The 22,061-nt window shown below is 44.6% G+C and overlaps 1 protein-coding gene across 3 annotated transcripts; it reads right to left on the bottom strand.

Annotated features, from left to right (window-relative positions):
• Positions 1–311: 311 nt before the first annotated feature.
• TBC1D9B (TBC1 domain family member 9B) lies at positions 312–21,971 on the bottom strand. Of its 3 annotated transcripts, none has more exons than XM_064162090.1 (22): positions 21,791–21,971; positions 18,715–18,825; positions 16,821–16,939; positions 15,639–15,867; positions 14,597–14,855; positions 13,827–14,034; positions 13,490–13,702; positions 13,182–13,385; positions 12,461–12,611; positions 11,841–12,055; positions 10,908–11,025; positions 9,978–10,263; positions 9,180–9,309; positions 8,228–8,326; positions 7,320–7,388; positions 6,321–6,561; positions 5,909–5,974; positions 5,698–5,769; positions 5,274–5,324; positions 4,176–4,223; positions 3,653–3,759; positions 312–2,754 (listed from the first exon to the last, which is right to left on the bottom strand). In XM_064162090.1, exons 1-22 carry the CDS (start codon positions 21,906–21,908, stop codon positions 2,062–2,064), a joined length of 3,807 nt encoding a protein of 1,268 aa, XP_064018160.1. In that variant the 5' UTR covers positions 21,909–21,971; the 3' UTR covers positions 312–2,061. The 3 variants fall into 3 exon arrangements, with proteins under 3 accessions (XP_064018160.1, XP_064018161.1, XP_064018162.1); XM_064162091.1 differs by having other exon boundaries at positions 5,274–5,306; XM_064162092.1 differs by lacking the exon at positions 5,274–5,324.
• Between the last annotated feature and the right edge of the window lie 90 nt (positions 21,972–22,061).

Genomic DNA, 22,061 nt, shown 5'->3' with positions numbered 1-22,061 from the left:
TAAAGGCAGGAGGAGAGGAGGGGGAAAAATACAGGCAGGAGGAGAGGAGGGGGAAAAATACAGGCAGGAGGAGAGGAGGGGGAAATAAAGGCAGGAAGAGAGAATGGAAAAAACAAAGGCAAGAGGAAAAAAAAGGCAGGAGGAAGAGAGAAATATATATATAAGAAAGAGGAGAAATAAAAGTACAAAGAAAAAGAGAAAGAAAAAAAAAAGAGATCCCAGTCACAGCAGTCTGCTCTTCCAGATTCCTGCCAAGAAACAGTGAGATTCCATGAGCTTGGCTGGAGAAATGCAAGGCAGTCCAGACAGTCTTTAGGATTCTGGTTCATTTATTGAGTACATGACAGGTAGGACAGACAGACAGTGTAAAATCACAGGGATTATTTGTACTTTTAAAAAATGACAATAAATTACTGGGTAATTAGTAAAAGCAGTTTTACTGATGGCTGCTCTCCAGTGCAGAGGGCAGGGCAGAGGAGGCAGAGAAAAAAGAAGTAGATACCAGCTGTGAACACACAGAGAGAATGGTCACAAGGAGGAATTAACACTGAGTAGCACACCGAGTAGTGTTACATGGGAACATCCAACCACACGTGTCCTTCCCACCCTTTGTATTCCGAACGCCAGCCAAAAGCTGCAGCTAAACCTTGCCTTCAGTGCAGGGTCTGCTCTTGTCTAGCAACAGCATCTCTCACTGCAGCCTGGCAAGGCAGACGCCTGCCTACTGAGATGAATCTATCTGCAGGAACAGCATTAATTCTCCTTCCTTGGAGTGCCAGCCCTGCTACCAGAAGGCTCTTAGTTTCTTCTGGTTTTAACTGATTTAAAAGAGCAGTTGCTCAGTCTCACAGTTAGTTTGTCTCTAGCTGGAAAGAGATCCAGTCTTATTGAGGTTTCCCCAAATGGGCTGACGGCAGAGGGCCCCACACTGCTTTGAATTCTTCCTCCCTAGGGAGGAATACCCTTTGATGTGTAGTAGTCTCTAAGAGCATGTCCGCTGCTGGCCTCTGCACAGGAGATGTTCAGAAAGGATGCACTCAGCAGCTGCAGGTGGCACAACACTCCTGCACATCTTCCTGCCCCAAGGAAGTTTTGAGGGTTGACCGATCAGAGTATTTTTAAGGGGCCTTCTAAAAATCAGGTCCATCACTAGTCAGTAAAAACAGAGAATCAGCAAGAAATTACATATGTTTTTTGTGCCAACAGGGAAAGTCCAGCACACCTGTGTGCCACCACCCTGTAAAGCTCAGGCTGACTCACTGACTTCTAATTTAGGAACTTCTTCCTTCCTTATAACCATTGTGAGCTCACTGCCTGACTTAACTCCTGCGCTGAAGTCAAGGAGCTTGTGGCTTCCCAGACAAACTAAACCCAAATGGCTTTCAAAGAATGAGAAAAGCAAATGCTAGAAAACCAGGTTTGTCTGAAAACTCCTAAAGGAGAAGGCAAGTGATGATCCACTATGAAAATGGCAAATCACAGCTGAAAGAAACCTGCAGATCTGAGAGATGCCTGTGTTGAGATCTCAGTGGGGCACATCTGCATTACAGCTGCTGAGTCACAGAACAGCACTGAAGAACTTACAAGACTATTTATACGTCAGGGTCCTATAGCACTGGACTATACTGCATTAGCTCTCACACTGGCAGACAGAGGTGAACATGGCTGAAGCCAGGCTGCACCTGCTGTGCAAGTTACCCAGGAACCTACAGCAAACGAGGGCAGGCAAGGAGCAGTTACTGTCTGAAATAAAACTTCATTAAAGTAAAAGATAGCAAAAGGCAGGCATGCATAATTTATGGTGGTAATTCTATATGTCAGGGGCTATTAGGTTCTAATGGCTCTTGAGAATGTAAATCTGTCAGCCAGAGTAGCCAAAGAAGCACCTACACAAACCAGTCACTGTCAGAAGCCCCTCACTGACTGCAATCTATTGTAATTGTGTAGTTACTGGTCTCTGATTAAATAAAGAACCCCAAACACAAAATACCAAACCATCCTGCCATCTGCCACATCACCTCCCTGCTTTATCTCCCAAAGACAATCCCTGCTTTTTTGCGTTCACCCTGACACAGAGGAAAGTTCATAGTCACTGGATGAACTGAACTGCCTCTCTACTTTCTTCTGATCTTTGATCTTCTGCAGAATGTTGACCTTTTTCTCAAAGTAGTTGACGAGGGCTGTTTCTGTCAGCATGGAAGCTAAGATCTGCTCAAAGGAGATTGACCAGTCAGTATCAATGGTACTACCATACCTGGCAGCTGAACTACTGCCTTCACAACCAACCAGCACCGTATCATCTGCAATGTCCTCACACTGCAGAGACCCTGTGCTCACCATGGAGTAGGAAGACATGGACATATCATCTTTGGTTTCATCATCTGATAGCAGCTGTAATGGAGAGCCTTGTCCTTCCCCTGACCCATCTCCCTGAGTTTGGTTCTCCTGATGTGTTTTTTCAGACTGAGTATCTCTGCAGGTTTTGTCCTCACGGTCAGCTTGGGGGTGCTGCTCCACTGCTGAATTCTGACTCTGTTCAGATGTTGGTGACTCCTCTTCACTCACAGGGTCTTGGGTGTTGTTTGTTTTGCAGTCCTCAGACTTCCTCACAGGCCTGTTAGAGAATTTTTTTCCAACCTCCCCAATTCGCAGAAGGAGACTGGCGACAGTGGCAATGGCATGGTACAGCTCCTGCTCCACTGGGTCCTCACTGAACATATTGTAAAGGGTCTTGCATAACTCTATGAATTGTTCCTTTGAAAGGTAAAAAAGAAGTCATCATACTTCAGGCTGAAAGAAGTTGACAGTGGAAGATTGCAGCATCACAGACTATCTATGCAAGGAACCTTTAAGGATCAAGTCTAACACCCTGCTCCTCACAGACTACCCAAATCAAAACCTAAGACCAAGAGCATTGTCCAGATTCTTCTGGAGATGAAACAGCAGGCACCGCCTTGACTAACTCATTGTTTATCTGCCTCTGTAAGTGGCAACTTCTCATATCAATTCAGACCATCCCGAACCAGGCAAAATCTTCTCTCTGCCACAGCAGCTAAATGGAGACACAGCTAGGAAGTGACTAGTGGTGGGGTTTTGCTGACAGATCAGCAGAGTACTCACACATTCACATCTGAGAAAACCCAAAATTTTACTTCTCTCCTGTTACTCTTTTGTGGTCAGCCTCTAAGCATTTGCAAGCTGGTTTAAGTAGCAAGCATAAAGGAAATGAGAGACAGAAAAGATGACACCAGTCATCAGACTCTCTTTTCTGTAACCACATTATTCAGTCTCCCCCAGGCAGCTGTAGCTGAAGGCAATGCAAAACCAAACAAGCCAAATGAGTTTCTATGGCTGATGAGAAACAAGCTGCTCTGGAGGGAGAACACAGACTGCAGGTCTTACAGGAAAAATTAGTCTGGTAGGCAGAGAGAATTGAGTACATTTGACTGGTGAAAACAAAGTAGTTTGTCCATGCTTGTGGAGTGATTCAACACAAACACACAGAATTAGAGGCTTCTAAAGCTCACCAGACCACACTACACCAGCTGTCTATCTGTAGGTGAAGACTGAGTTAGCTGGCAGAATGGCTGCATATAGTGCTGAATTCTCCACTAAGCTGTCAGTCATCTAACTGCAAACATTCACTTCTTACCTGACTCATTTTGGGTAGATCTTTAATGGTTTCTTTCTTGGACTCTTTTTCATTGGCCCACATTCTTAAGTAGTATCTATAGTCCTGTGGACTGGTACCTTTCTCCTCTGCAAGGCAAGAACAGGCCACTACTGTCAAGTAGTTAATGGTTTCAGACTTAAAAAGTAAATGGTGTGACAGCAGAAATCAGGCTGGAAGCAGGTTTAATTGACAGCTCAGGCAAGCTGTATAGCTTTCTGCCAGTTTAATTGATCCAGCTCAGTAGAGCAAAAAGCTTAACACTACTGCATCAACTTGAAACCTCTGTGAGTATCAAACATGATTTCCAAACCTTATGATCTCAGTATGTGGAAGAGTCAGAGAAGTAAGTCACAAGAGAGATTTCTTTCCCAGCTCACATCCCACTTTATCTCTGTCCACAAGGGACACTTTGAAAGGTTCCCTCAATACAGCAAAGGATAATGAATTGCTCATAATAGGGGGGACACAAGTCTAGGACATGGTCTCTTTATGATGAAATTACCTTTTTCTGGACCATTCTCATTTCTCCTTCCTTTATCTTCTTGGGTTTCTAAAAAAAAAATATGGAATTATAGAAGAATGATTAACAGCTGCTTTTCAGTGATACAACAAATGAAGAACGTAAGACAGCTCATGTATTAATTAAAGTTATACAAGAATATATTTAATGGAAGGTAGAACTCATATTCCCACATAATGTTTGGAGGAGTGAACAGAACAGGATGGAAGCAAAAGGTTGATGGGATGAACTGGACAAAAAGCCACACTGGAAATACGTTGAAAGGTGAAATAGAAGGCAGAACTCTCAAAGAACAGGGTGAAATAGGCATTAGATACTTAGGCTTAAAGACAAAGAAGTTATCCAAAGCAAGATGACGTATGGAAAATCCCCAAACCACTACTGAGCACATAAATGTCTAACATCTGTACTCACCATTAGTCACTGAAGTGACACTTTGGGAGCAATGTGCAGAGTCTAACTCCATGAACTTCAATTCTGGTTCCCTATATTACCACTAGACTATATAGGAAATTTTGGCTCAGCTGAAGCTGCTACCTAATCTGGTACCTGGTGTTAAGTGGCTAACTTAGCCAGCACAACTACCCCTTGTACCTACTCACTCAGATGATTTTGAGAATTATTACACTTAGCACAATTGACATACTCCTGTTTGACAATCCCTAGGATTATACTTTAAGATTCTTAGAGAGTAAATTAATCTACTAACAGTTTCATAATCCAATACCCTGGATCCTTATACCTTGAAATGAGAAAACTGTGAAGCAGGCACAGGTATCATCTATCCAGGTCAGCAGATCTAACATGCCCCTGCCTCTGCTCTGAGCATATTTTCTGCTCACCAGTTTCTAGGGTGAGATAAACCTCACTGAAAGCAGCTGGACAAAACCTATTTTGACCAAGGTTGAAATGCAGTAAGTGTAGTGAAAGGTATCTAATTGCTTATAGCACTTTACTCATAGTCACTGAGAGAGGAGCAGCAGCAACAACTTCCAAGTATTTAAAATAGCACAGTGGTGCTGGCAGATGGTATCAGCATTATGGCCATGCTCAATGCATGCACATAATCCAGGGACTGACCTTGAGACTCACAGTGCAGGCAGAAATCCAGCTCTGAGACAAAAGGAGATACTTGAGCAGCAGAAAGAAGGATTCAGGGGACAAAATCCCAGATAGAACAGAAGAAAAGGCCACACACAGACAGACACAAAGAAGGAAACAAAAAGAGACAATGAGACTTGCATGAAAAACCTAAATCATGGTGAGCAGGTGCTGCAAAAAGCATGCTGCTCCTCCCCATCAGTCTGTGGCTGTGCTTCAGAGCAGACTGTGGCCTGCAAGAAACAGACACTGAGGAGCTTAAGCTCCAAACGTCTTTCCCATCATGTCAAACTGGCAGTCTTAACATACTGCCACCATGAGACTGCGCCGTGCACAAAATCACATGGATTGATGCTGCAGCTCCTGCCTAAATGGAGAGGCAATGGCAGTAGTGCTGCATTACCTTCTGTTGTAACATCCTCTGTGAAGTAACTCGTGGCCTCCAAAGCAGACTCTGTCTCTTCTGGATTCAGAGCTGTATTTACAGAGAAGGAAATGTTAACACCTGTAAGCTAACTGAATGGCAGTGTCACCCACTTGATGAACAAAATTCATGAGGCATCCCTTTTTATTGCATGTCAGAACAGCAGCAGTACACAGAAGCAATCACTCACCAGGAGGCAGATGCAGTTTGTAGAGTACTTTGAGCTTTTCAGTGAGGTCACCATGGTACATCCCACCTGTGAAGAAAACAACCCAAAGGTTAAGAAACATTATACTCAGGATCAAGAATCACCTCCTGATCACAGGTTCGAAGCAGAATGAGTTCACATGCGATGAGGAGACACTGCACAAAGGTCTGTGCAGAAGCATTACAGAAATCCACAGCAAAGCTGCATCTTGCTGGTTGGCCACCAGTTTCCCAAAGTGGGAGGCTATCTGGCAGCACATAGGCATATTCTGCTCTGTCCAAGGCAAAGCATTCACCCTCCCCTCACGACAGTGCAAACATCACCACCTCCTTTTAGTTCTCTGCTTGGCAAAGGACAGAATCCCTTTGTGCAATATTCCAAGATCTCCACTTACTCATCCCTGTCACAAACTCCTTGAAGTTAATGAGAGAATCCCTGTTCTCATCCAGAAGGCGGAACAAGCGCCCTGCCAGCACAGGTGTGTGTGCACCACAGGACCAGGGGGTCAAGCTGATGAAGAGCTCTTTGAACTGCTCCATGTCTATGCGATACTGCTCCAGGTAGGGCAAACTCTGATCCCGACGGGCAGCCGCGGCACGATTATTCCCCCAGTAACAGCTCATCAGATACTTTGCCTTCGGAGGGAAAGGATTAAGAGGTCAGATTACAGCACATTACAACCATCCAGAGGAGTGGAGATGTTGTTATAGCTCAGGAATAGTAACAAGTAAGCAAAGATGAGGCATTTCAGGACATAGTGGTTATCTCCCCCATTACTGCCAGCGCTGTTTCACTGGATGGAACAAAGGGAGAGACATGGAGAGCAGAAGCATAAGCTTAAGGGAAAAATACAAAACCCATGATTGCAGGGTTGGATGACAACATTCAGGCTTTACTGCACAGGGAACATGCAGGTTTAGAACTAAGCCTCTCTTTCTGAGTCCATCGCACAGTGCAGCTCAGTTTGCAGTGGTACATGCAGATGGGCAACATCACTCTTTGAAGAAGAAATACACTGACTAATAGAGGCAAAGCAGTTCAGTAATTCTGTCACAATCACAGAGCAAGCCAATGGCAAACTTAAAGAATGAAAATGGAGGTAGAGTCAATCCCAACTCCCTTTTTCTAAGTGCTGTGTGACATTCCTTTCTACTGATTCTATCATCTCTTTCTGAGCAATATAACTGAAATATAGTGAATATATTTTGGCCTTCTTTGGAGGGAGGACATAAATCAATCAGGCAGTAGCAGAGCCAGCCTTACTGGCATCATGTATAACAGAATGCCACATCTGTTTCTCATAGGCTGGACTAAGAATCAAAACAAAATCACTACTTCCCTTTCAACTCTTTTTTGGTATTTGCCCTCCCTCTTCCTCACTCCAGCTTCTTACCTTGAACACTACATAAAGCTCTTCTAGTTCTTCAATGGAGAAACCAATGTCACCAGAAACAGCTCGAACCTACAGTTAGGGAGAAAAGAGAGTGAGAAATGTATTTCCAAGCTTGAAAAGTTAAATATGACTCACTGAAAAAAAATCTGTGTAACAGAGAAGAAAACAAGTGGCAGGAGAAAAGAGGCAGGACAGGAGGGAGAACCTCACCATTCTAATACCTCCCATTGCTATGGAATGCAGGTCAGGAATTCAAGCAGAAACTGAGCAGCTAGAAAAAATTACTGTTCCTCTCCTGCTTGTGCAAAGCTGACTGTGCAGACAGTGCTGCCTCTCTCTCTTGCTTTTGCCTGCAGACAATTCTCCTTCTCCCTCTTGCTTTTGCCTTCATATGTTTTACTCAGATGCACTGAACAATAACAGTGAAAGAAACACATGGAGGAGGTTCTTCACCTAGGACGTGGAACATAAATGCAATAGATATGGACACTGGCCTTTGGCCACGAGGCCCTCTGTAGAATTCCCTACTGCACCAGCAGACTCTCTAAATGGCAAGAAAATGATTACCTGCTAGCTGGTAATCATTAGGCAAGCACTAAACCAACAGCACTGAGCAGTGGAGACTACTACAAGGCTTGCAAGCAGTTTTTCTCCCTTGTCATGCCAAGTATCTCATTCAATCACACCCTAGCACTTCAATACATTCTATTAGATTGACTAGAACCACGTGAAGAAGAAAAGTGCAAGTCCATTATTCCAGCCAGCAAATCCATTTTCTACATGGACTGTAACCCTTTAAGTCACTTAAAATTGGGTTTGCTACAGCATAAGCTTTCTGGAAGCTGCACAGCAAACCACATTCCATAAATCTGCTAATTGGCAGCTCATTCAATCTGGGAGTCACATACCACACTCTTCTTGGCTGTATCCTCCAGAGACTGGATCACTTTCAGCCTCTGTTTAAAACGCATTTGTTCGATGTCATCTGCCTTCAGGTTGCTAAATTTCTACAAGAGATCAAGCAGACAGGTGAGCATCATCTCCTAAAGAACAACCTGTGTTCAATCACACAGAATCATAGAATCAGGGTTGGAAGGGACCACAAGGATCAGTCAGTTCCAATCCCCCCTGCCATGGGCAGGGACACCCTACCCTAGACCGGGCTGCCCACAGCCTCATCCAGCCTGGCCTTAAACACATCCAGGGATGAGGCCTCAACCACCTCCCTGGGCAACCCATTCCAGGCTCTCACCACTCTCATGCTCAACAACTTCCTTCTCACATGCAGTCTGAATCTCCCCACCTCCAGCTTTGCTCCATTCCTCCTAGTCCTGTCACTCTCTGATAACCTAATAGGGAAAAGCTGTCACACACCAGCTCTCTACTGCAACAACACTGGCATCACTCTTGGGTCACCTGCCCATTCCTATAATGTGGATCACAGAACAGGATTCCAGTGCACATGAACTGGGGTGATTCCACATTTCTGCAGTATACTTCACAAGTTTCATCCTGAATTTCCCTCCCCAAGTCCCTATTACTGACAATCCTGAAATACAAGTAAGAATGGAGACTTTTATTTTTTGGCAAAGCAGGAAGAAATCTCTGCTCTGTAAGTTCCCCTTCCTTGCAGTCTTCATTTTAGTCTCCACCGGTGTTGGAGGAACTCCTTCAAACCTACAATTGCCAACAGCATTAAGCTCTACTCATACCAAACAGGTGGATTCATGGCTTGAGCCTGCACTCCTTGAGTGCACCTCAAGCTACAAATGCTGTTAAAATGCTGGTTGCACACAGCAGAAAACTGGGTATTAGTAGAGAAAAAATGTCTTTTGGGCAAAAACCAAGACAGAGCTTCACCTCATAGGATGTTTTGATGAGTTCAAAGATGTCAATTTCAAGTGGTGGTTCATCTCCACTGGTCAATAAGGCATGCAAGTGGGGAATAGGGGGAGAGATGCTCTGCCTGTTAACTACATTGTCCAAGTATCTGTGGGGGAAAAAAAGCCAGAACAGATGCAAGACTTCAGGATTAGTGCTCAGGAAAAGAAGTAATATCCAAAACACATAATTCTCAACTTCTTTGTTATCATTAATCTAAACATGTAGGAAAATTTAATCTTACTTAGCTAACTTGCAGTGGAACCCTCAATGTATTTGAAGCAAAGCTAATTTTCACCCTATTTTGGGAGTACCTACTCTTTTTGAAGTAGGCTTCTAGTGATGTGAAAATCTTGCTGAACATATTAGAGTTTCACATTTCAAACAAGAAAAATCTTACATTTATTAGACTTGGGAGATATCTGCTTGATGAAGTTTTATTTCTCTAGACAGTGATCCCTGTCAGGATCTGTTCTTAAATATTAGATCAGAGTAGTTCTGTGCATTTCAAATAAACAACCCTTCTGAGTTCAAATTCAGACTGGGACACAGGAATGCATTATGCAAACAATTCCAGAAATACAGGAATCTTCCATATTTGAGCCAAAACTTAATTGCAGCTGCTGCAGAAAGCAAACTTCTCTGGAGTTTGCTTTCTGCAGCAGCTGGAGCTCAAGTTTCATCCATGACCTGCTATGTAATGGAATTAGGTAGAAAAGATGATGACTAAAAGGGTGCTATCACTATTCAGTTATAAACAAGAACAGTGAATGGTACCTGCCCAGAATAGTCATGGCTTCACCTTCATCACAGCACTGCAACAACTTCTCCACGTTGGCATCAAGTATGGCCAATGACACCTGCAAGATGAACTTGATACCCTCATAGAAAAAACAGTCGACAATCACCACGGCACTCTCAAAGGGCATCACGCTGAGAAAGAGAGTGAGAAACCAGGAAAGGGATATGGTGGAAATCACTCCTAGGTCCTGCATCTTCTCTGACAGCAGTGGGAGATACTCTCGTGTGAGTTCTTCAAAAATACCTTGGTCCACCAGTGCACCTGGGGAGACAAACAAAGCCAATGGCAGAGCTGAAACTGGTACTATCATAGTACTACAGGCAGGCTAATCGAGTCTTAAAAACAGTGTGAGTCCACTTTCATTTCATACAAGCCTCCTAACAACAGAAATCACACATTTATTTAGATTTGTTCCCTGTTTTCAGTAAAAACAACATAGTTAGTGGCTCTTCCTGCCCTGGGGAGCATGCAGAAACAGAATCTCTCACTGATCGGTGCATCCCTCTGAAAGGAGAGGTGGAGGACGCCTGATCTTAGGGTATCTATATCAGACTTTAAAAGCCCATCAAGAGGTGCTTTCACTAACCTTTCCTGGGAGCCTATTCCCAGACTTAACACATCGGTTAGGTGGGTAAAAAAATAACCTCATACCTTTCTTCTAGTCTCCTTACTGCTAATGATCCCTCCTGCTAGCTCTCCCTTGCTACTACAAGGCAGTACTACTACCTTGGCAGCCTGCAGTCTCCCTTCCTACGTCTCCAACACACACCTGCAGCTTTAAAAGGGGCAGGGTTGTGCTTCATCATCTTTAAAATGCATCACATTTAATTCATCCTGAACAATAAAATGTTCCTGGGGGATGCTGGTGAAGCACAGGCTCCAGCATGAATCTGACAAAGACTTACCCACTACTCTTGTGTTGTAGTAATCCGGTAACATCCGCTCGCATAAAGCCACCAGCAGCCAGAAAGCCTCCTCCTCATTGCAGTAAAGCAGCAGTACTGAGGTGACAATGTTCATGGCCTGTGAGCCAGCAGAGGCACACACAAAGATACAGGAGAAAAATAGGCAAATGTTAAAGAAAACAGACTAACTAAGCTTAGAAAACAGGAATACAGCAAAACTGTCACTAAGAGTCACGTTTATTTCCAACTTTCACTGGTATTTAAGTCCAGAGATGATCTTGAGACAATTTACCTTCCTTTTTCAGCTCCTCTGTCTAGGAGACATTAAATAATATAACTGCTTTTCGTCAGGACCCTCAAAGTTTTCATAACCTCTAATGCAAGAGCAGTATCTCAAATGAATCTGAATCTGACTTGTTCCACCCATAAGCATCATAGAATGATTTAGGTTGGAAGGGACCTCAAAGCTCATCCATAGGCAGGGTCACCTCCCACTAGAACAGGATGATCAAGGCCTCATCCAACCTGGCCTTGAACACCTCCAGGGAGGTTGTGAAGCACAGAATCACCCAATGTGATCATTACATTGGGTGATTCTGTGATCCAGAACCTCCCTGAGCAACCTATTCAATTACTTAACTGCTTTTTTTAAATGAAACCAGATTTTTTTTTGCTGAAGTAGGGAAAGCTCTAGCAGGAAGACAAGTAAATGATTCTCTGTCATCACACCCAACAGAAATACGCAAGGTCTATTTAAATGCTGTATCCAAAGGGTACTTAAAAGACCTTGCGACACAACCACTTCTCTCCTCCTCACAGCATCGTGTGGGCAGCATGAAGGAAAAGCTTCAAGTGAAACAAAAAACTACAGAGAAAGTTCAAGTCAATCATGGTCACCCTGTGGGACTAACAAGTGTAAGACTTGTTTCTTACCTGACAGTACCCAATTGTTGGGTTTCTGAATGCATAAGCTGTTAAGACTCTCCGGAGGGCAGCAATTCCCAGCTCATTCTGGAAGGCAGGATGTTCTGGCATGGAACGGTGCAGATCCCTCTCAATTTCCTCTGTAGCAAGATTGTACTTTCCCATTGACTTTTCCACCAGATCTGCATAGTAACCAGGGTGAGTCACCATCTCATTCCAGGCCCCTGCAAGGAAAAACAAACACTGCTTCGCCTCTTGAGCTTTAGAATACAGATTTCATGCCTGCAGCTTCAGAGATGAGGCAGCCAGGAAGCACTAAGCAAACTCATCAACTACAAGTAGATGTAAAAGTACAGTAACAAGCTTACTGTTAAATCATCACGTTAGAGTCTAGGCCCCAACACTGGAATGCAGACAAAGGAAGCCAAAGAGCTACCAGGCTCACAAAGGAAGTCACCTCAGGAACACAATCACTATGTTTTTGGCAAAACCACCATGAAGTATCACTAAGGTGGAGATAACTTGTGATCAGCTTCTTCTGAAACAAGCTCAGATTTAAACCTTTTCACTGGAGATGTGCAGAAAGCTTAACCTTGCTAGCTGTCAAAGTATCCAGCTCAACATCCTACCTGAGAAAAGAAGCCACAGCTCTCCACGAAGGTTCTCTGGGATTCCTTTTTGCACCAGCTCCCTAGTCTTAGCAGTGCGATACATGCACATCCCTCGCCCGTATTCAAAGAAGTGAATGTTCCAAGACTCTTCCTTCATCTTCTCCTTTGCCTTCACAGGAACAAATATGGCTATTTTAGGAGATTACTGTATTTTTTTGTTTGTAGGACAGGGCATTTCTGGATATACTCAGGCCTAAACTCACAAAAGGCATTGTGACATTTAAAGCCTTTCTTTTTCCTGCTAAGTAAAGGGTTTATGCTCATCTACACTGTTCTCAACCAGTTCTGAGCTTGTCTGAAGTCAGGTCTTTACAGTGCTAGCAAGGGGTGTGCAATGGCATACACCTTGCAAATCTCTACATAAATGCAAGCAAAACCATGTCTCAGACAATTAACCAGCAAGCAGAGAAACCAGTTTTCTGCTTTCTTGATCTGAAGAAAAGCAGTTCTTCAGAAATGTGAATTTACATCCCAGAAGCACAGTAATAATTTCTCAGCCTCTAATCAAGTGTCTCTGTACTGATAAAATAAGCTGACTCTCAGGTTACATCCATGCAGCAGCATCACTGTGATGGGCAGCAGGAGTGACCAGGGATAAAATACATTTTCAGTATTGGAGCAAGAACAGGAAAGCTGCAACCTACTGCAAACTCTTTAATAAAGTTAAATTTTTATTTACCCCTTTGGGTCCCAACAGCTCCTCAGAGTTTCTTCTGAAGAGTTTGAGCAGTCCCTGTGAGGCTGTTGGCACTTCCCCAGCACTGAAATTGACAGGTCGACTGCTGAGAGCAGATGTGGGGCTACCTGCAAGCGGACTGCTGGAAGGCAGCTCTGGAACCTCCTGAAGAACAGGACGTAGCACACCTCGGTTCAGGCAGCCTCCCTAACAAAGGACAGCATTCGCTGGTAACAAGCGCTGTTAACACACTGTAAGGGATATTACTCTGAGGAGCTGACAAATGCTGCTCCCAGCTACTTTCTTAGTACCTCGCAAGCAGGATCAGCAGAATTCCACTTCCATTCCCTGTCGCTGCTGCATGGTTTCTTGGATGGTGTTCTCTGCAAGAAGTCAGAGATCCTCTGTACCAAGAAATCTCGGTCTTTCAGATTGGCAAAGAAGAAGGTCATTTTACTTTTAGTGCTGATGGACAGAGGGCTGGGCAAGACACTGGAACTGTCTGCTTTCTCAACTATCGTCACCTAGAAGAGCAAGACAAGGGCTGTTTGGATCCAGCAGGTTCCCCATTACCCACAGAGCACTGCACAAGAGCCAGAAAAGATGAGAAGGGTCTGTAAACTTTGTAGACAGCTAAGAAATCCCCACCTCTCTGAGAGGAATGATGAGATGACAGGCCTCCTCGGCCTTGCTGGCAAAGCAGATGTAGTTGTTGGAAACAAACATCTGGCCAGGAATATGCATCTTGTTGAACGGTGTCCACAAGGTACAGTCTGTATGTCCGTCCAGGCACTCATCCTTGGGCAGCCGGAAAGTGGCACGGTAGCACTCATTTTTGGCTCGAGCATCCAGGTCTCTGGGGAAAAGTAAAGAGGTTTTTCTCTCACACAGAAAACTCCACCCAACACTAATGTTAAGTGTTCACCACAATCTTCAAACTGTGCTGTGTATTAGTATTCATTTCTCTGAGGTGCCACTCCTTATCTGACTCCTTTCAGCTTTCAGCCAAGGTATGTCCTGCAGCATGAGATTAGACATGCAGCTGCATCTGTGAAACTTCTGAAACTGCAGAGAACAGTCCCCAGTGGGAGGATTTATTCCAACACAAAACCTGTATTACTTTTTATAGATCTTCAACTTCAGATAAAGGGGCTGATCTAATCTCTTATTTTTTTAAACGTGATTTTCAACAGTTTCTAGTTGAAAATTCTTTCTACCACTGCCTAGTCATGCAAGAGAAGACCTGAGGGTGTGTGTGAATCCAATACCGATTTGAAATAGAAGAGAACAGGCAGAGGCTTAGAGACTGAAATACATGATGCATCAAGTCAGAAAATCCCAGTGGCACCTGGGAGCTACACAGTAATGCAGATTTATTATTACAAGCCCATTCTCTTCTGACTGATGGGAATAAATACCTTTTTAATGCAGAGATGTTCTTAAGAGGCTTCCTGGGCTTTGGGAGAGACTTGTCCTGTAGGAAGCTCTCATTATCCAACAGCTGCCGCATAGCAATGTTAGCCAACTGCTCCATCAGCTTGAACGTCTCGTTAATGTTGAGAAACATAGAAAAATAAAGTTCATTGTCCCTTGTGTTCACTTTAATGCACTCAGGGAAAAGCAGTGTAGCATTTTTTTCTAGCTGGGTTACATCCACCCACTGGATCACCAGTGTCACTGGGGAGAAAAAAAATAAATCAAAGGCTACTATTACAGTTCGAGGCAAAACATCAATCAGAGATGAAGCTCAAGCAAGCAGAAAGCTCTCAGTGTAGCAGCATCTCCCCTCCTCTTACACATGGATGGTTCTTTCCTTCATACTTTTACTAGGGTCTCAAAAAACACTTGGTAATAATCTGTGGGATTAACTAGACTAGAAATAATGCATTTCCAAAAGGACTATATCCCATTCCATTAACAACAAATACTTTCAACTATAATTACTCAAGTTTTCATTCTTTCTTTACAGCAAATCAGCTTTTAACTTGGGAGTTCAAGCTTTGTAAATACCAAGTCCTAGCAATAGTTCCACACAAAACTCAGCATGGTGAAAATATTGCTCGGTTCTCTCATTCAGTCTAAGTGAAACTTTATTTGTTTTGAAAAACAACTCAGGTAATCATAGAATCAACCAGGTTGGAAGAGACCTCCAAGATCATCCAGTCCAACCTAGCACCCAGCCCTATCCAATCAACTAGACCATGGCACTAAGTGCCTCATCCAGTCTTTTCTTGAAGACCCCCAGGGACGGTGCCTCCACCACCTCCCTGGGCAGCCCATTCCAATGGGAAATCAGTGTAAACATAACTGAAGTGATTGTGAGAGCAATGAAAGTGCTCCTTTCACTGAACTAGAGCTCAATAAAAGGAATAAACCTGTCACCTTAAAAAACAAAACATCAATTACATCAAAAAGAACATGGGAAGCAGCAGAAAAACAACTAGCAGGCTTGTAACTCACCCTCTTTGCCCAGCAGGAAGGAGTAGAAACAGAGGTGATTGACAGTGAGGTAAAGCCAACCCTGCCTGGGTACACGCCCCTTCCAATAGCTGCAGGAATAGTAATTGACCAACTTCTCCACCTCGGGCATCCCGAACTGCTTCCGCATCTTCAGCTCAGCCTCTTTGAATTTACCTGGATCCTCCTCACTCTGGGGCTGCTCATTCTTGTTTTCTTCAGCAATAATTCCCTGGAAGGACAGGAGAGGAGAGAGAGAAGAAATGGAAGGGAGCATGCCTGCTGACAGACATAATATACAGCAAAAGGTCACAGCAGCAACCCAGAAGACAGAAAGAAGAAGCACGACTCGGCAGCTCTCATTTCTCCGTCTGCATTAGAGAAACAGCAAAGCCACGTAGAAAGAGAAATCAGATTGTCTGGAGTCAGTAATCTGCTCCTGAACACATGAAACAAGCATTCATGTTTAACATTTGACCGAGTTTCTCACAACTGGTAACACTTCGAATGCCCTGTAGGAGAACTGGGAGTCTATTTTCACTTGCAAACAAGTTTCTGCAACAGGAAGATCATCTGCCAGGAAGGACACAACTCAGCAGTCTGTCAGAGTCTGACAGCAGTACTGGGAAAGACTCAAACTGCTACTGTTGATTAAACCCCTGTATTTATAAGTTTCTACTCAGGAGAATTTGTAGGCTGTGCTAACTGCTCAAGAAGCAGAACCTGTCTGACTCAGAAGTGGGGGGAAGATGGAGTGCAGCTCCTTTACAACCTAGGTTCCCTTTAGACCACTGCAGTAGGGCAAGCATATTGCTTGCAAATTGGAATGCTCTCTCCTGTATTAGCTGCTAGATGAAGCCTAGGTAAACATTTTAGCTGCAGCAAGGATTTCCAAAAGGTAGTATATTTTAATTGGTAGGAACATCCTAAGCAGGCTGCTCCTTGAGACCTACTGCTCTTAATCTTTTCCCCACCAAATACCTTTGTCCAGTGTTATGACTGTAATATGATGCTGACAATACTGTGTATTCCACGACAATTCCCAACATGTTTATGTCTGAAGAGGGATCAGAGAGAAGCTTTGCAGTGGAGCTCTTGCTCCCTTCCCAAAGGTAAAAGATCCTTAAAACCACCTCCCCGTTCTGTCTCATGACATGGAAGTCCCTCAGGAAACATGTCACTTACATGTATTTTGCCCTTGACAAAGGTGGTGATATCTTCTTCATTATCAAAGATGGACAGAGTCTGTAGTAAGTTATTCTCCAGCCACTCCCAATGCTTTGTGATCTCTTTACGAGATGATCCTAATTGAAGGAGTGAAACACGGTGGGAAAAGAGAAGAAAAAAGAGAAATTAGAACAAGGTCTTTTCTCCTCTATGTTCGCAGCAAGAAACTTAATAATTACCAAACAGTGCTGAGTACAAAAGAAACACACCAACTATACACGTCAAGTACATTTTAGGTACACCAACATCATGTTTCTCATGAAAAGACTCCACTGGCACCAGAAATAATCAGCATACTACCAACAGATCACCCTCTTTGCCACTGCACACCAGCAACTGTATGATGCTTTGGTTGTGGAAAACCCCCACAAGTACAGTAACAACAGCAGGGGAATAAAGTCTGTGTTTTATTTCTGTTTCATGAGCTGCATCTCAGCAAGTGCTAAAATTAGCCAGGCCTCAATAAGTGATGTCTTTCTAACAACATTAGAATGACAATATAATGAAGGAGTAAAATTCTGCAGTTCCTGCAAAGGGAGTTGTAAGAACAAACTGCTGCAAGGCCAAAGCTGCACTCCTGACCAGAGTGCTGCCAGGGAGTGCATTTACACCTGATAAACTGTACATAAAAGAGATATATTTTCCAGCTAGAAAGCAGCATACATTTTATAACTGTAAATGAATGACTGCCAGTACTCTTACCTGGATAGTAAAATGGCAACCAGATAGGATTAAAAAGATCCTTGGGATGCAGACAATGTATTTACTCCAGTCCAACAATTAATCAAACTCCCTTCAGTTGATACAGAGCCCATCCCATTACTTAAATGTAACTGAGATACAGAGCATCAACTAAAACACTCCTGAAATTGTGCAGAAATAACATACTCATGCAGAGTCAAGATACTAGAGAATTTCAGCTTTGCACTGTATATGGCCACTAAATGTTTCTGCTTCTTCCTATGCAGTTTCTGGCCTGCCATTTTTGTTTCTACCTTTCTTTCTCTATGTCTCCAACTTCCTCAGAAAAGAAACCGGTTCTGTCAAACACAGCAACTTAGAAACCTCTCTCTTGCAGAATTTAAGTAGCTCTGCAAGGGAGAAGTAGTGTTGGCTGCCTGGGGAGAAGATGGGAACAAGGAAAACAAGATACCAGTATCTGTGTGCTTAGCATATGATTAACTCATGCTCAGATTGCATGTCTCACCCACAAAGTGAGAAGTGAAGATTCTGAGCAGAAACAAAGTTGGTCTAATAAATAACTCTTTAGCAACCAGTAGGACATAGAGTCTTAATCAGTGTTCACCACTAGGCATTAGAAGGTGGTTCCACAATATTCTAATGCAGCAGTCACACTTAGCAAGTAAAAGAGCTCTATTGTATCTCTACATCTATTATGGGCCAGAATGTGCAGAAAATAAATACTGCATCCAGACAATAAAGAGATTCCCTAAAGAGTGTTTGGCACCCTGAATGACCTTACATGTTCCCCCCCTCTTGTACCCTGTTCCCAGCAAGCAGGTTTTGGCACAACTCTTGTCCCACAGCAATCTGATCATCCTGTTTTCATTCTCTGAACAACCTCACTGTGATCTTGCAAACAAACACCTTGGAAAAAAAGAAAACTTGCAACTTCTGCTTTCTGTGGAAGCTTTTACAGAGCTTTAAGTTCCTAAGCTACAGTTCAAACAACACTGTGGAGTTTTGTATTTCTGACATCTTCTGCTAGCCCACCAGATGCCCTGGAGTTGCCTGAGCATATATTCCTGTGTGGGCTAAGTGATCATCTGAACCAGAAAGTCAACAGAGTAACACAAAGCCAACCCCCATCAAGGGTGATATCAATACACACCACATGCCACTGCCCAATACACTTGAGAGTCCTGAGTCTGGTGCAGAATACGGTATGGGGCAACTCTGGCACTGGAATCCAAAACCACGTCTAATGTTCCCACAAGAAGACCTAGGAGGCAAAGAGAGAGAAATTACAACCATGTAATACCAAAACAAAGAATTGGGTTAAGCAAAAACAAAGGATCAATGCTACAGAAGGATGCTGACATTCATACTATGTATGTCGTGATGGAAAAGCAGTGGCTCTTGGCTGAGAAAATGAAGACTTGTGTCGAGTCTCTGTGTCACCTATAAACCAACTACAGCCAGTCCCACTGGTAATGGATCAAGTTTAGACAGCAATTAAATCTCTACTAAACCTCATTAGAAGTCTCTGCCTTCCTAGGAGAGTTTTCTAATAAAAGTGCAATGTGTTTTCCTCTGTGGGGTTTCTGTTGCTAGCAGTGATTTTTAAGCCTACCTCCTAAAGTAAAACACAGCAAAGTTTTCAACGCGCTGTCTTTCAGCATCACCTATGCAAACAGTCCTTAAGATACCTCATCCAAATGGAAACAAGTAGCTCTAGAAAAACTGGTACTCACAGGTGGAAGTGATGTTTCTACTAGTACTTTGATTAAACAAAGAGGAAGGCAGCAACCCAAAAATCTGTTAATACAGAAGTTAAACCAGTTTTTTTATCCTGCTAAGTAAAACAGCAGGCACTTCAGAACAAATGCTGATAGCCACCAGACTTTGTAGAGCAAATTCATGTATCCATAATATATCCACTTACTGGATGAATTATCTAAGATGATACTTTGTTATTCTACATAACGTGCTACGAGTATCTTTAATGCAAACTGATTTTGCCACATCTTCATGATTAAAAGTTTTCTAACATTAAAACTTGGAGGGCACCATGGTTGCCTCTCTGGACCACTATTTGGAAAGAGGCCCAGGCTCAACTCCCTACTCTCCTTCTTGTGGTTTGGGGAGGTCTGAGCAGAGTGTACTCACACATATCTCATTCACTATCATGAAACATGCTACTTCCTCCCACTTATCTCTCTTGACTATCCAAAAGTAACAGATGAAGAGTATATCACTGGTCATGCTACAAGAGAAACACCATCCCTAGCAAGCTCAGCTGGTAAGCCTTCAACCAAATGTCTACGTAGCCAGCACAGCAGGATCCTGTTTGGCTCCAGGTTTCTTGTGTAGAGTTTTAGGCAGAATACAGATTAAAAAGTCAATTAGAATACTTCCTATAACAACAGTCAATGTCTCAAATACTGACATATGGACTGGTAACAAAACATGTTTAAGAACCTGAGAACAAAAGTAACTCAAACACCTTTCCATCTTTATATTTGTGCTCTATCTCTTTTAAAACATCAACTTGCAGTTGTACAGCTTCTTACAGAGAACATGTCGGAGTTCTGCAGAAGACTCTCCCACTGAGCTAAACTAGCTCAAGAAGTAAATGGGGTCAAAGCTTCAACCATTTAAGAACAGCTCAACTGAAATGTTTCCAGTATAGCATCAGGTATCATTTCTTCTTATAAAGCCCCAGGAAATTCCAAAGTATGAATCAGAATTCTCAGGGTTGGAAGGGACCCCAAGGACCATCCAGTTTCAAGCCCTCTGCCATGGGCAGGGACACTTTCCACTAGATCAAGTTGCCCAGAGCCACATCTACCCTGGCGTTAAAAACATCCTGGGCTGGGGCTTCTACCACCTCCCTGTTCCATTGTCTCACCACCCTCATGGCAAAGAATTTTTACTAATGCCTAATCTAATCTCCCCTCCTCTGGCCTGAATCCATTCCCCTCTGTCCCATCACTACCCAAAATCCTAAAAAGTCCCTCACCAGCTTTCATGTAGCGCCCTTCCAGATACTGGAAGGCCACAATAAAGTCTCCTTGGAGCCTTCTCTTCTCCAAACTGAACAACCCTTGTCCTCCTAGGAGAGCTGCTCCAGCTCTCTGGTCATCCTTGTGGCCCTTCTCTTGATTCTTTACCTGGACACAAAACTATGCAAGTAAATTACGTTACATAAACCAATTCAAACCAATTTTGAACACTGAAAAGATAAAATATGCCAAGGATGTTTATCAGCTGTGTCACTTCTGTAGTCAGCATACTTGGTTAGCAGAGCTAATACCCAACACTGGCCGTGCATAATGCACAAACACTAAAAGCATGCTTTGGTTATTCACTCCACGGCGTAATTCTGCACATGAAGGAGGCCTTTTAAACCTGAGTGGATTTGTTGCGGTTGTTAACGTCGTGCCTTACAGTTCTGTCCTTCCAACAGCCTGTCACCCAAACATACGGGCACAGGGGTAGTTTCCACTGGGCTGCACCCACACAACTTCATCCCCAGTCTGAGCACGGCACGGTTTTCATACAGATATTAATTCAAACCTACGCCTTACTGACACACTCTAAATGCTGGAAAAAACGCACACAAGCCACCAAGAAGACACCTGAACAACTCAGGGCAAAGAAACCATTTTCGACAGGGGAGGCTGACCTCGGCCACGCCGGTACAGTTACTGGAGCCCGCGGTGCTGCTGCACACGCAGAAGGCCTGAGCACAGGCACTCGCCTTCACTGCCAGCGCTGCAGACGCCGCCGGGAGCCTGCGGGCTCGGCTCACGGCTCCCCCGAACAGACGGGGCCTGCCAGGGGGGCTGAGCACGGGGCAAGGTGCGGGCACACTGGCGGGTGCCGCCAGCTGCCAGGGCACCCGGGGCCGCCCAGGCGGCGGAGGCTCTGCGGGGCTTACATACAGAGAGGGAGGGAAAGAGGAACGGGCTGGCCACAGCCGGCGGGGCCTGCATCCCTTCCCCCAGCTTCAGCCCCGCGGCCACCGCCGTACCGAGGCCGGCAGCTCCCGCCCTGACGGGGTCTGCAGCACAGCACGGTCCTTGGCTGGTCACTCAGCCCTCCTCTGGACCAAGCCGGGCCCTGCGAGGATGTGACAACGGGGCAGGAGTGTCGTCGCCCCCCCCTCCCGCTGCCCGCGCAGCGCCAGCGCCAGCCCGGAGGCGGCCGGCCCGGAGCCTCCCCTCAGCCCCGCCGCGCCTCACCCGTGAGGCCGCCCCCTTTGCCGTGTCCCCGCCGGCGCTGGAGCAAGAAGAAGGGGTTGGCTCGCTCCGTGACCCACAGCGCGCCGGCCAGCAGCACCTCCTCAGGCCCCAGCCACATCGCGGCGGGGCGGCCGCGACGAAGCGGCTCGGCGGGGCTGGGCTGGTGCCGGCCGGAGCGGGGAGGCGGTGCCGGGCGAGCGGCAGGACCGCGCCGGCGCCCTCTAGCGGCTCGGCCCCCTCACAGCAGGGAGGAGGTGCCAGGCTGCCGCCG

The sequence above is a fragment of the Pogoniulus pusillus genome, chromosome 22 (assembly GCF_015220805.1).
Source record: "Pogoniulus pusillus isolate bPogPus1 chromosome 22, bPogPus1.pri, whole genome shotgun sequence".
NCBI lineage: Eukaryota > Metazoa > Chordata > Aves > Piciformes > Lybiidae > Pogoniulus > Pogoniulus pusillus.
This window is presented reverse-complemented; position numbering and strand designations above follow the sequence as displayed.